The 12,853-nt window shown below is 31.2% G+C and overlaps 7 protein-coding genes across 7 annotated transcripts, besides 6 other annotated features; 3 read left to right on the top strand and 4 right to left on the bottom strand.

The window, feature by feature from the left end:
• Window positions 1–104: 104 nt before the first annotated feature.
• On the bottom strand, window positions 105–974 carry CMU_008440 (uncharacterized protein; the record flags this gene model as incomplete). Its single annotated transcript, XM_002140666.1, has 1 exon — window positions 105–974. The coding sequence occupies one exon, from the start codon at window positions 972–974 to the stop codon at window positions 105–107; it is 870 nt and encodes a 289-aa protein (XP_002140702.1).
• A 225-nt stretch (window positions 975–1,199) lies between these two features.
• Window positions 1,200–1,267: a sequence feature (AT_rich).
• Window positions 1,268–1,325: 58 nt separating this feature from the next.
• Window positions 1,326–1,367: a sequence feature (AT_rich).
• A 228-nt stretch (window positions 1,368–1,595) lies between these two features.
• On the top strand, window positions 1,596–3,719 carry CMU_008430 (uncharacterized protein; the record flags this gene model as incomplete). Its single annotated transcript, XM_002140665.1, has 1 exon — window positions 1,596–3,719. The coding sequence occupies one exon, from the start codon at window positions 1,596–1,598 to the stop codon at window positions 3,717–3,719; it is 2,124 nt and encodes a 707-aa protein (XP_002140701.1).
• A 313-nt stretch (window positions 3,720–4,032) lies between these two features.
• Window positions 4,033–5,679, top strand: CMU_008420 (radical SAM domain-containing protein; the record flags this gene model as incomplete). Its single annotated transcript, XM_002140664.1, has 1 exon — window positions 4,033–5,679. One exon carries the CDS (start codon window positions 4,033–4,035, stop codon window positions 5,677–5,679), a length of 1,647 nt encoding a protein of 548 aa, XP_002140700.1.
• Window position 5,680: 1 nt separating this feature from the next.
• Window positions 5,681–5,704: a sequence feature (AT_rich).
• Window positions 5,705–5,740: 36 nt separating this feature from the next.
• Window positions 5,741–5,766: a microsatellite.
• Window positions 5,767–5,774: 8 nt separating this feature from the next.
• Window positions 5,775–5,847: a sequence feature (AT_rich).
• Window positions 5,848–6,329: 482 nt separating this feature from the next.
• Window positions 6,330–8,621, bottom strand: CMU_008410 (DNA repair protein rad4, putative; the record flags this gene model as incomplete). The annotated part of the gene is made up of 1 exon (XM_002140663.1): window positions 6,330–8,621. The coding sequence occupies one exon, from the start codon at window positions 8,619–8,621 to the stop codon at window positions 6,330–6,332; it is 2,292 nt and encodes a 763-aa protein (XP_002140699.1).
• A 6-nt stretch (window positions 8,622–8,627) lies between these two features.
• Window positions 8,628–8,675: a sequence feature (AT_rich).
• A 227-nt stretch (window positions 8,676–8,902) lies between these two features.
• On the bottom strand, window positions 8,903–10,201 carry CMU_008400 (uncharacterized protein; the record flags this gene model as incomplete). Its single annotated transcript, XM_002140662.1, has 1 exon — window positions 8,903–10,201. The coding sequence occupies one exon, from the start codon at window positions 10,199–10,201 to the stop codon at window positions 8,903–8,905; it is 1,299 nt and encodes a 432-aa protein (XP_002140698.1).
• Window positions 10,202–10,788: 587 nt separating this feature from the next.
• CMU_008390 (uncharacterized protein) lies at window positions 10,789–11,316 on the bottom strand (the record flags this gene model as incomplete). The annotated part of the gene is made up of 1 exon (XM_002140661.1): window positions 10,789–11,316. One exon carries the CDS (start codon window positions 11,314–11,316, stop codon window positions 10,789–10,791), a length of 528 nt encoding a protein of 175 aa, XP_002140697.1.
• Window positions 11,317–11,757: 441 nt separating this feature from the next.
• On the top strand, window positions 11,758–12,615 carry CMU_008380 (uncharacterized protein; the record flags this gene model as incomplete). The annotated part of the gene is made up of 1 exon (XM_002140660.1): window positions 11,758–12,615. The coding sequence occupies one exon, from the start codon at window positions 11,758–11,760 to the stop codon at window positions 12,613–12,615; it is 858 nt and encodes a 285-aa protein (XP_002140696.1).
• Between the last annotated feature and the right edge of the window lie 238 nt (window positions 12,616–12,853).

Here is a 12,853-nt window from a genome sequence, read left to right as displayed (position 1 = left end):
GATAAATTTAAGATATTTTAAAGAACTCTTAGCTTGATTAAAATATCCACTTCAATATTTACTAGTCTGGCAAAATTTTTAAGTATTCCTTAAAATTTAGATATCTATTGCATATAGCCTGAACCTTGGGGTGTATAACCTGGTTGTTCATCAACATTATAGTAGTGGCTAGTTCTAGTAAATTTTTCAACTTGGGTCTCAACATCATTTGTTAATTCAGTTTCACCAAGTGATGGTGAAAATTCATTAACTGCTGGTTCAAAGAAACTAGCCCAAATAAATGCTCCCATTAATGCAACTAAAGCAACAAAATTAGCTCCAGATGTCTTGAAACTAATGGCATATATCAAAATCGCAATACCAGCAGATACAAAAGAAAAGAAGTTAATATAACCATAAACATTACCTACTCCTTCATCCTGAAATAATTCTAATAGTAAAAATCCAAAACCATATGAAATAAATGCAATTCCACTAAGTACTTGTCCAAATGTTAAAAAGTTTATTTCAACTCCACCTTGAGCTACTGCAGTATTGAATTCAATAGCATTTTCACTAGTACCACCTAGCTGTAATGTAAATACAAAACATATCATTTTACCAACAAGATCCAACAAGGATGCCACTTTGATTATTTTTGATCCAGTTACATATCCACGGGCAAAGCAAGTGTCATCTGCAAGAAGTATTTGGAATACCATTAATTTTCCAGCTCCAATAAGTCCTAAAAAGAAGCATAAGGATACATATGATGGTATGGAACCTTGTAGCATATTCTCTGGAAATGAATGATAATTAAGCATTAAGGATCCTGTAGATACATAACTAATCAGAGTTAGACCAGTGAAGCACATAATCTCAAAAAATATTCCAAGTCTTAGAAATGCATAAAATAGACTTTCTATAGGAATACTAGGACCTTGTTTAGTAGTAATACCTGTATCAACATTCTCTACTCGGGTTGACAACCACATTTTGATTGAAGTCTACCTACAGTAAATATGGTCTCTATTTAATTTGAATTCTTATTTTGTGATCTTTTTCAATATGAAATCTCACATGCAACTATCCATTACACGACGACACTCCCTTACGTCTGATTTCTGACGTGGGGAGTATTACAAAACGTAGTAGAATGTCTAGTGTCAAAAATTTACTTATTAAGAATTTTTTATATACCCAAATTTCTTTTTATCAACTTTTTTAAGATTAATATTTATTAAATATTTTTTTATTAATACAAGTATTCTTTTAAAATTATAATATTCATATATCTAAGATAAATCTAGTGGTTATCAGAAAACTTATAAATTATAAAGTTTTGGTATTTTATATATTTATTGTATATTACTTTAGTATTATAAATAGGGGGATAAATGAAAAGAAAGACTTTGTAATGAACTACTTACACACATTTATTACTTGTATGATTTACCGCTGTTTAATTACGCATGCATTTGTGTGTATAAATGTGTAATTGGTCATTGGCGGGTGGTGTGAATATTTTTTGGATAGTAATTTGAAGATTCAAGCATAGAAATAATTAAGAAAGAAGATACAACCAAAGAATATTTCAGTTACTAGATTCACATTAAATGTATCAATCTATTAGAAGATTGTTAACTCTAGAAGTGGCAGATAAGAATGAGTTATCAGAGGTAGAAATTAAGAAACTTAGGCTACGTCGCCTGATATATATATTTTTCTTTACAATACTATATGTATCTTGTCTACTTTTACAACATGGTTATAATAAGAGTTCGCCGGTAGCTAAACAAATTAGGTCCAAAATATTTGCTACTGAGCTAGAACAGCTAAATAGGATCCAAGACCAATATGCAACTCCAGATTTTGATGTAGCCATGCCAGGGTCTGCTGTTGCAGATTTATTAAATGTATTACAAGCATCATGTCGTTCTAAAGCTTTAATAGAAGATGGGATGACAGAATTTTTTAGGTGTGATATAATAAGGATAGACTGGAATAGAACTCATCAGAATCCTACACACCCTGAACTTCCTTGTGATTATGCCTCTCTAGAAACTTATGTAGAGCAAGGTGATAATACTCCTTGGGGTGAATTTCCATCAATTATTAATGAATATTATAGAACAAATAATATACCACCAGAAAATCAATCAAAACCTATATTTCACTTATACCATCGTTCTAAAGCTTTATTACCATTGTTTACAATGGGATCTGAAAAGGAATCAGGACCTATTCCTTTATTACATAAAAAAATTAATAAGATTGGTAGATTAATTATGGATAGACCTGATGTGAAACTAAATGAAGATAAACAAGATAGGGTACAAAATGAGAAATTATTTGAAGATAAGGAAGTTATTGCTTCCAGTGAATCCAATGAATCTTATAAAATTACTAATCATATTGGGTCTATTATCACTAGTAATAGTTCCAAGTCTAGTAAATATTTGGTAGCAAACAAAAATCATCACTGGGACTTACTTATGAAATGTGACCCAGAGTGGGTAACTGTTGTTTTTGAGGTATCTGCGGTTGAGAAAGATAAACATCCTTTGTGGTGGAAAACTAAACTAAGTTTTTCAAGATATTCACCTTATCTAAATCATTATAAACCAAATGTAGAAATTACAACTGGTTTAGCATATCAACGTCATCATTCATTTACAACAATCCTTCCATTAATAACTATTATTACATTTTGTTTTATATTATTCCCAGGATCTGTATCAAGTTTCTTATTACTACCTTATAACTGCTATAGGTTAGTTGCAAAAAAAGGTAAATTTAAGGAAATCATTGCACATACTATTGATCCATTTGGTAATAGAATTAATATATTAAGTTGGTTTCAAATTTTAATTGAAAATCTTATTGGATTTACAGTTATGTTTGGTTTCATTACATCAATTATAGGAATTTTTTATGGATCTGAACTTTGTATTGAAACAGCATACAAACACTGTACTCCTCCATTTGTATATTGGTCTCAAACATTACACCTACAAGGATCAGAATTTCTTGGTCAAGTCTTATTCAGTTTATGGGTTAAATCTACTCCACATGCAATTGCAGTACTATTATTATTTATAAGACTTCTAGAAATTTCTTTATTTTCTACAAGTACAAATTTCCTTCTTATGACATTTATTTTTGCATTTGTACCTTTTGCACACTTTTGTGGAATATTTTTAGTTCTATTAACAGCCTTTGCAATTCTGATGCATGCCATGTATGGATCAATATATATTCAATTTTCATCTATACCTATATCATTCTATTCATTGTTTTTATATGCCTTTGGTAGTCCATTTTCAATGACTGACCATGGAATTCATTTTTATTTTGAACAAAGTGCTTATGGAGCTGCGGCTATGTTACTTTTATTTGAAATATTTTTTGTAACTATTTTGTTAAATATGTTTACTACTATTATTATGAACTCCTATTCAATTGCAATTAAGAATGTAGAACATCCAATGAAAATGAAAAAAGTTACAGCTTCTTTATGGTATCAAGCTAAGAGAATATTTGGATTTGATGATGAACTACAAGAAGAGCTTGATACTATAGAGGCAACAAATTCTATGTTTAAGTCAGGTGAAGAATCTATGGTCTTAGATATGGCTCTACATTTACCATCTAAAGTTTTCACATCTCCCGATAAAGCACTTAATGAGAAATCTAATATTAATGAAGAAACACCCCTTATAGACAGTTCAAATAAGTAGAATACACAAGTTTAGTTCAGAAATATTTTATAAGTTCAGAAAGTTGAACATTACTTTTCTGTCGCAATAAAAGCCTATTTTTAAAGTATTATTATTGAGAACTACATAAGAGTATAATATTTTATACTTAAATTTAGTTAGAGAACTTCTCATTATAGTAGTAGTAGTTTCTAAGGGTACCAAAATTAATCCAGAAAATATTCTTACACACATTAGGCGCTAGAGACTAAAATATTCTTTAGTATCTTACCTACTTTCTTTCCTCCATATTATTTATACCTATATTGGTACTCCATAATATCAACTTTTGAATATGACTACATATAATAGGAGAAGTATCTTAGTGGCTCTAGCTGTAGGTTTAACAGGGATAACAGGTTATTATCTACTAAAGTCCCTAAGAGGACGCAAAGGTAGGATGCAAGATCTAATTAAAATACTTAAACCAACATCATCCTGTAATAGTGATAACTCTAGTTGTTCTTGTGGTGACAATCTCAAAGTAAAGATAACTCAATCTAATAAATTATCTGTAGTAAAGAGAGATCAAGAAAATAATAAAGTTCCAGGAATTGGTCGAATAATGATGCGTAATTTTGGGTGTAACCATAACAGAAGTGATTCGGAAAGTATGAATGGACTTTTAGTTGAATATGGATATGAAATAGTTAATGAGTTAGACGACTGCGATTTGATTGTAATTAACAGCTGTACAGTGAAAAGTCCTAGTGAAATGTCGTGTAGGAATCTGGTTGAGACAGCCTTAAATAAGAAGAAATTTGTAGTAGTTACAGGATGTATTCCCCAAGCAGAAAGAACCTTACCTTGGTTAAAGAACGTTTCAGTATTAGGAGTATCATACACTCATCGTATAGTGGAGATTGTAGAATTGACTCTTCAGGGAAATATAGTAGAAATGATAAGCATGAATAGTGACTTAAGTGCTATAGGTACAACAAAAAAACAAGATAAAGCCACTTTTTCAAGATTACCACCATTAAATTTGCCTAAAATAAGAAAGAATCCATTAGTGGAAATTATTACAGTATCTGTAGGATGTCTGGGAAATTGTACTTATTGCAAGACAAAGTACTCTAGAGGAAACTTAGGAAGCTATACTATTGAGACTATCTTGAATAGAGTGAAGACTAGTTTAAAAGAGGGGATTAAACAAATATGGTTAACATCAGAAGATACGGGTGCATATGGTAAAGATATTGGAACTAATCTTTCATCACTTATTTACCAGATCTTGAATATTATTCCTCCAGATGTGATGATACGCATAGGTATGACAAATCCTCCCTATATCTTAAACCAAATTCAGGATATGGTGGAAGTTTTATCACATCCAAATGTTTTCGAATTTCTTCATATTCCAGTACAAAGTGGAAGTAATAAGGTTTTGACTAATATGAGACGTGACTATACGAGAGAAGACTTCTGCAAATTAGTAGATGAAATTAGTAGTCAGTTGTCATTGATAACAATAGCTACTGATATAATTTGTGGTTTCCCTGGTGAAACAGAAGAGGATCATCAAGATACAGTAGAGTTAATTAAGAAGTACAAATTCCCAGTTATTAATATTTCTAAATTTTATCCTAGACCTGGAACCCCTGCAGCTAAAATGAAGGCAGTTCCGAATGGAATCTCAAAGAGACGAAGTCTTGAAATCACTAACATCTTGCATAGTTTGAAGTACAATGAGGAGCTTTTAGAAAAATTAAGACTGAATATGAAATACAACTTATCAACTTCAATTTCAGATATTATAGTTAGGGTTTGGTTTATAGAAAATTCAGATATTAGTATACATACAATCGGGCATACTAAACAATACACTAAAGTTATTGTTGAGAAGGATGATAAACTTCTCGGTAAAGTTGCCTTAGTTAAGCTTATAAAGCCTGAAAGATGGCACTTTGAAGGGGAAGTTATATCATTACTAGACTTTTGAGATAAAATATTTATTAATATAATTTGAGTTGAAGGAGGTTGTCATTATTTAGTATTTATTGTATATATATATATATATATATATATAGCTATGTCATTTTAAATTTATAATTGAGTATTTAAAGTAAATATACATTGATGTTAACATTTAAAATATTAATTTATTAATGCGCATTGATATATATTCTGGATTCTCCACTAATCAGACTTTAGATCCATGCAAAGTAAATATTAGCTACCGAAAATTGAAGTTGTACATAGTTTAAATAACAATGTAACTGCAAGATATCTACAATTATCTAAATTAAATTTTGTACTTTAGTTATAGTACTATAAATTAAATGATAGATATCTCAAGAAGTGCCAATTTCATCTATTAAATATTTGAACACAATCATAATGACCTTATGCATTAGATAGATAATTATCTATGAGATAAGTTGTACAATATTAATCCCTAGAGTAGAGTTTGGGGTATTCATAAGATTATAGATGACTATTACATAAATTTGAAGTAAAAAAAGTATATAATTCAAGAAATTTGATAATTCAGAACAGTTCTAAAATTATATAAATGACAGTAAAGTACAATTTTTAAATGTATAAATCGAATTATTTCCCATTATTAATCAGTTATCTTCATATCAAATGTTATTCATCCTCATTTCTTGATTCTCTTGTTTTGAGCCCTTCCTCTACCTTAGCTAAACTTTCATTAAATAATTTTGCAGAAAGCTTTTTTAAAGAATTAGAATCCAGTTTCCTTACCTTAGTTCTACTTATTCTCTCCATATCACCACTACCATCTTTATAATCTTGGTTTGTATCCAAGTGTTCCAAAAATAGAGCTTCTAAATTCGATAGAAAAGCTTTCCACATAAATGGTGCCATTTTATCCATCTTCCTCTCTTGGAATTGATTCTTCTTCTCAAGTAGCCTTTGGTAATCTTCTTCCTTAATTATAATTCCATTATATAAGGGTTCAGCCTTAGAGTTTAAATTCCTGGAAAACTTGCTAGATATTCCCTTTTTATAGCCCCCACTATATTTAAAACCTACCAAAGCTCTGCCATAACTAATATTTGCACGTTTAGCAGTCTCTTCCCAAGAAACAATCCACGTAGACCTAAAGGATCTTTGGCCTTCCATCGAATCTTCCTCTGAAAGTTCATAGTTATCTTCTACATGAATACATCCCAAGGGTACTTGTTGATTATTCGTTAGATCTACATTATGAAATTGATTTACTGGAACTTGATTATCACAAGTAATTTCACGTATCGGCACTAATTCTGTTTGATATTCAGCATATAATTCCTTTATGATATTATTACTGGCATCTTTAATTGTTTTTATAGGAATTTGTCCTGAAGATATTCTTCTCTGTTGCCTACTCCATTGCTTTGCAGTTTTTAATTGCTGTACATTTTCTCGGGGATATACTGGCTCACCTTGAAAATACCCTATAATTGGAATTTGAGGATGAATAATCTCAATTGGGCTCAAACAAGACATTAGAGCATATTTCGGATGTCGCTTAAATCTGTTCTTATTACAAGGAAGAGGATCTTGCTGAAGACGCCTTTCTAGTGAGAAGTCATCTAACATATCAATCTGAAGTACATATATAGATGAACTCAACTGATTTACACTTTTAATAAGTTTATCCATATAATCTACCAAAAAATTCCTGCGAGAATTTAGAACAGATACCCACTCAGATGTATAACGATATGTTGTATCCCTAATATAACCTTTTTCATTAACAGTTAAAATCCACCATCCAATATTATCAAAATTCTTGTACTTAATTGAAGTTTTACATATGTCAATCTTATTCTTTAGTAGCTGTATAGAGGAGGTTTTTTTATATGTAGATGTAAATTCAAATGCTAATGCAGCGCGTTCTTCTTCTAATTCAATCTGAGTAGGCTTTCGTTTCAAACTCCCCTTTATTCCAATTCGAATCTCTTTGGATTTATTATCTAACTTAACAGTTTTGAGAGGTATTATAGGTAAGTATCCCTGTTTCAATTTATCAGACTCCTCATCTGAAGATGAAGAGTCTTCTACACTTAAATCCATGTGTAATTTTGAAAATATAGTCCTAGGAGCTGCAGTAGAAGTACATTTCTTATAATTCTGACTTTGTTCAACACTTGTTAATACTTGATTATGATCAGATAAATTGTTATTCCTTCCTAAGTGATCACTCTGTATAACCCTTGAATCTCCATCTATAAAATCCCAGCCTCCTCTATGTACATCTACTGCAATCCACTCATTTAACTTAGTACAAAAAATCTCTAACCACAATTCTGGACGTCTATCATCATCATCTAATGTTGTTCCAATCCAAGAGTATATATTAGGAACGAAGTTTTTCTGTTTATATTCATTAGATAGCCTCTCTAATTTGTGTGTCTTGTCCAATCTGTTCTTCATAGTAATCCTAGGTGGTATAAACATTACAATTCGACATCCAAATCCTAAGATTCTTAATAAGGAAGCAAAAAGTAAATTTGCAACTTCCCCACCACATTTATATAAACTTACGCTTGCTACAAGCCTTCTGACTAAATATCCAAAGTAGAAACATCTCGAAATACTTTGATTAAAAATGACCACATTTTTTGTAAATCTATAATTCATAGGTAAACCACCAGGCCAACTAACAAGCCACGAATTTGGAGATATGTTGTATGATCTAAAGTGCACTCTAAACCAATCATAAATTTGTCTAGGATGTTGATATTTACCATATCCTAAGTCACTCAATATAAATAGTGACAGCATAGATGCTCTTACAATTGCACAATCTACTAAGTTATTTACATAACGTAAATGACTTATCCAGGAAAGTATATAAGACTTCTGAACTAACCACTGTAAACTTCTATTTTCTGAAAATTCGATCTTTTTCTTCTTCTCAGATTTTTTCATCACAACTTATTATATTAACTATTAATATTTATATTATATAAGTTTTTATTTATAGATTCATATTTCATTAAGAATCACGAAGAATAGTCCCAAATTTCAAATCTTTTTTCCCTTCATGACAAATATTAATGACAATATTAGCCCGCTCCACTTTAGTAATATCAGAAACTAATAGTTAAACTTCTTTGGAGCTATCATTCATCCTAAAAAAAAAAAAAATTAACATATGATACGAACCCTACTTTTTAATTCTCTAGATCTAATATAGTTTAAAACTTCTATTATTCATTCTCCGTATCATCATATTGATGGAGGGATTTTCTCCATATATTCAATTGTTCAGTAAACTGTTTTTGTGGACATCTAGAATGAGCATTCGGAGTTTGAGGATCTTGTGGATCACGATTATCCTTATTTGGTTTTAGTTTCAGGTAATTCTGATAAGCTCTTGTTCCCTTTCCAACAGCAATTTGGAACAATCTACTCGATATCCTTTTATTCCAATCTACAGTTGCTGTGTTAGACTGTGTCATATTATTAGAATTCTCAGTGGAATGTTGTGAATGAGAATAAGTAAAATTCCTCTTATACTGCTGATATTTGGGAGTAATAGGACTCTTATTTGAACTTATATTTGATGAAATGGAGCATCTTCTTGGAGTGCTGTTGATTCCCATTGCTAATCGAGAACCCCTAAAAGAGGTAACACTAGATGGGCTACTTATTCTTTCAGTATATATTAGATTTAAAGTACCATTATCAGTACCTGAATTACACATTTTATTACTAGAATATCTTTGCCGTTTTAATATCTCATGACTTCCAATTATTGGGCTTGCAACATTATCTTTGGATATACCTCGTTTATTATTCTGCCTTAATTTAGAATCTAAATTACTAGATAGTTCATTTATATTATTTGTATCAGATAATTCCAAGTCTATATTATCAATAATATTGTTAAAGTTGCATATACCATCTTTATTAGTATCGTTTTGACTATCGTTATTTGTATTCGGAATTGTTTGGGAGATATTTATCTTCTCAGATATGTTGCTTAAACTACCTTTTATAGTTCCAAGAATTTTTGGAGTTTGCAGATTTGCTGTTTGAATTAAACTTCTAGGATCAAATGTGTCACAATTATTACTCTGATCATTATTTATATCTCCAAAGTGAAGACTCAAGCTATTGTTCTCCTCATGTACTTCACAAACCTCTAAGAGATCTTTTGTAACTTTTGAGAATTCTTCAGTAGTTAAACTAGAAGTTATAGTTTTGTTTGTAGCCTTAGAAGTCAAAAGCTTAGGTGCAATACCTGAAAAAGAAGTAGCTTTCAAAATCCCAGATTGTTCTCCTGTATACTTTGGGTGATAGGTAGTTGAATCGCCCAATATAGTGCTTTTATGAAGCAAACTAGTTAACCCACATGACTTAGAGTCATTTCTAACTTCAGTTTGGCTTGGTAACCAACTATTAGATGTATCACTAAGGCTTAAGTCAGCCCATCTTACAGAGCCTCTTATACACTTCCAATTAGAATTATTTGGAATATTTTGCTGATTTTCATTTTCGTCCATATTCCATTTACTTATAAAACACAGATTGATATAAATTTCAGATAAGTTCAGGCTATGACAAGTATTCGTTGTAATGCTCCCCGTACCTTTTGTCTTCCGTTAAGTATCCCCAAATCTCAAGATATATGAAAATCAATCCTTTCTTTTGGCACAACACCAATATAATGTTAGTGCTTAATAATTTCCTTTATTTCTGAAGTTTTGCAGAATTTAGAAATTTTCTTGAGAATTATTATCTATCCTAAATATTGCGCCAACCTCTGTGTGGGCATGCTGACTTTTATGGGGAAGGGGGGCTGCTTTTTGACAACCATAGCCTATCACTGTATTGCTGATTGAGATTAAAAAGCGTAGTAACTAGCATGGATACTGAATAAGTGGAAATATATAGAGGTTATTCAGTGATTTAATACATATCATGAATACTTACTAAGTCTTAGTACAATTTATATACTAGCCTAGTGCATAACAATATACCACTAGAATAGAGAAAAAGGTCTACCCTTAAGAAAACTATAAAGTTTCAAACTAATTAAAGCCTAAAGGTAATAACTATAAATAGCCAAAACAAAATAGAATATACTTAATTAAGATCTCTTTTGTTTCCTAGAACTAGCGTTAGATTGGCCTGTTTCACTCTCATTCATGACAGCATCTGATAATTGAGATACAACAGATCCTACTACCGAAGACCCCTCTAGTGGACCCCCCATACTACTTTGGTTAGTGGGAGTATTAATACTATCTAATTCAACTGGGGAAGTAACAGAAGAAAGAGAAAACCAACGATCTTTATCTGTAAACATTGTTTGGGTAGATCTATAAGAGCTTCTACCACCACTTATGTTAGATTTTCTTGCTCCAGTACTTCCAGATGATGTGTTGACATTAATATAACCATCCCATCCACGCAACATATTACCTATGTCAGTTGTTTGGTTCCAATAGAAAGTTTCCAGTTCATATATCCTCTTTTCAATTTCCACTAAATCACCTGTCAGTTTTTGTCTATAAATCTCCATTTCTTCACTTAATAAAGGTTTCGGAATAAGTTCCTCTGGGATATCTAAAGATATTGTTGCATTTTTAGAGCGACTATCTGACTTATGCTTCATCTTTATAAAATTATTGTCATCAAAAAAGTAAGGAGTAACAGACTTCAAGAACTGATAAATACCCTAGCTGAAACACAGTTCACAAAAACTTAGAAACAGTAAAAAGTAATTTTGAAGCTTTAATAGGGGGATTTTTATTGTAATTTAATCAAAGCCATATGAATCTAATCACTAGTGACAATATGATAAAACCACGTTATCTGACAGTTTCAATGTCTAGAGTTGAAATATGTAGCGGTTATTATGTCTTCTATTGTATGGCGGCAAAGTTGCCGCCTATTTGTGAATTTTTGTTTCTAATTGTTTATTAATAGTTGCCATAAAAAACTATATAAAGGCTATTACTATTCGGAAATAAGGCGAGTTAGATAATAAATGAATATCATATTGTAGTATTTGTAGCTTAGTGAGGCTATACTATTAACTCTGGTAGTCTGAAGGATGTCTGATCGTAAACTACTTAATCGATATTACCCTCCAGACTTTGATCCGGAGAAGTTAGAGGCAGGGAAGAAGGTATTGCGAGCAGCTAAGAAGTCCAGGAATGTCAAGAAGAAGAGAATGCTAAATATTAGAATGTTATATCCTTTTACAGTAAGGTGTAATGGTTGTGGTGACTATCTATATGTCGGTACAAAGTTCAATTCCAAAGTTGAGAAGGTACCTAATGAGGATTATCTAGGTATCCCTATTTGGAGATTTCATGGTAGATGTACTCAGTGTGGTAATGTAATCGTATTTCGTACAAATCCAAAGGATGGTAATTACGAATTGGAATCTGGTGGCAAAAGGAGCTTTGACCCAAAGAGAGATGAGGAACTAGCTGCGAAGAGTGCTAGGGAGATGTTGGAAGAGGAACTTTCACTTAACAAAGATAAAGCTTTACAGCGTAAGGTATTAGATACAGCTGAAGAAATTCAGACTCAGGATATACTAGAGGAATTGAGAAGGATTAACAAACGATTAATGAACCGTGATGAGATGGAGAAAGAAACACTACAATTTCTTAGTAAAGAAAGAAGTACTCTTCTTTGTCAATTTTTAGATGATGAAACTCAAAGTTCTCAAGTAAGAGAGAAGTTACGAGAAGAGGAAGATTTTGAGTTGCAGAGAAGTAAATGGAGTGCTCATACGGAAGCTAAGCTACTAAAGGTGAGTGATGAGCTGTTATACAATAATACACCATTTATAGAGAAAGAAGATTCCAATTTATATGCTAGAGATGAAGTATTCATGAAGCACATAGAGATTAAAAGAGATTGTGACCTATTTAAAGGCTACTCATCTGAAGAAGAGTAAAGAATACTTGGAAAACAGATTAAATAATGCTTTTAGAGAAATTAGAAACTGAAATTAAGGAGTACTTTATAAGTATTTGGAGTGTGTTTACCTGTTTAATAAATTTTAATAAGATCACAATGACACTTGATAATGACATCTATACAACTGCAGAAAACCACATAGAAAACCACGTATAAACCTAGATGAATAAATTAAATATTAAACCACTTAAAATATCACAGAATATCATGGTGAA

This window comes from Cryptosporidium muris, genomic scaffold, assembly GCF_000006515.1.
Source record: "Cryptosporidium muris RN66 scf_1106632373431 genomic scaffold, whole genome shotgun sequence".
NCBI lineage: Eukaryota > Apicomplexa > Conoidasida > Eucoccidiorida > Cryptosporidiidae > Cryptosporidium > Cryptosporidium muris.
Note: the sequence above shows the minus strand (reverse complement) of the source record. Positions and strands in the feature narration are given on the sequence as shown.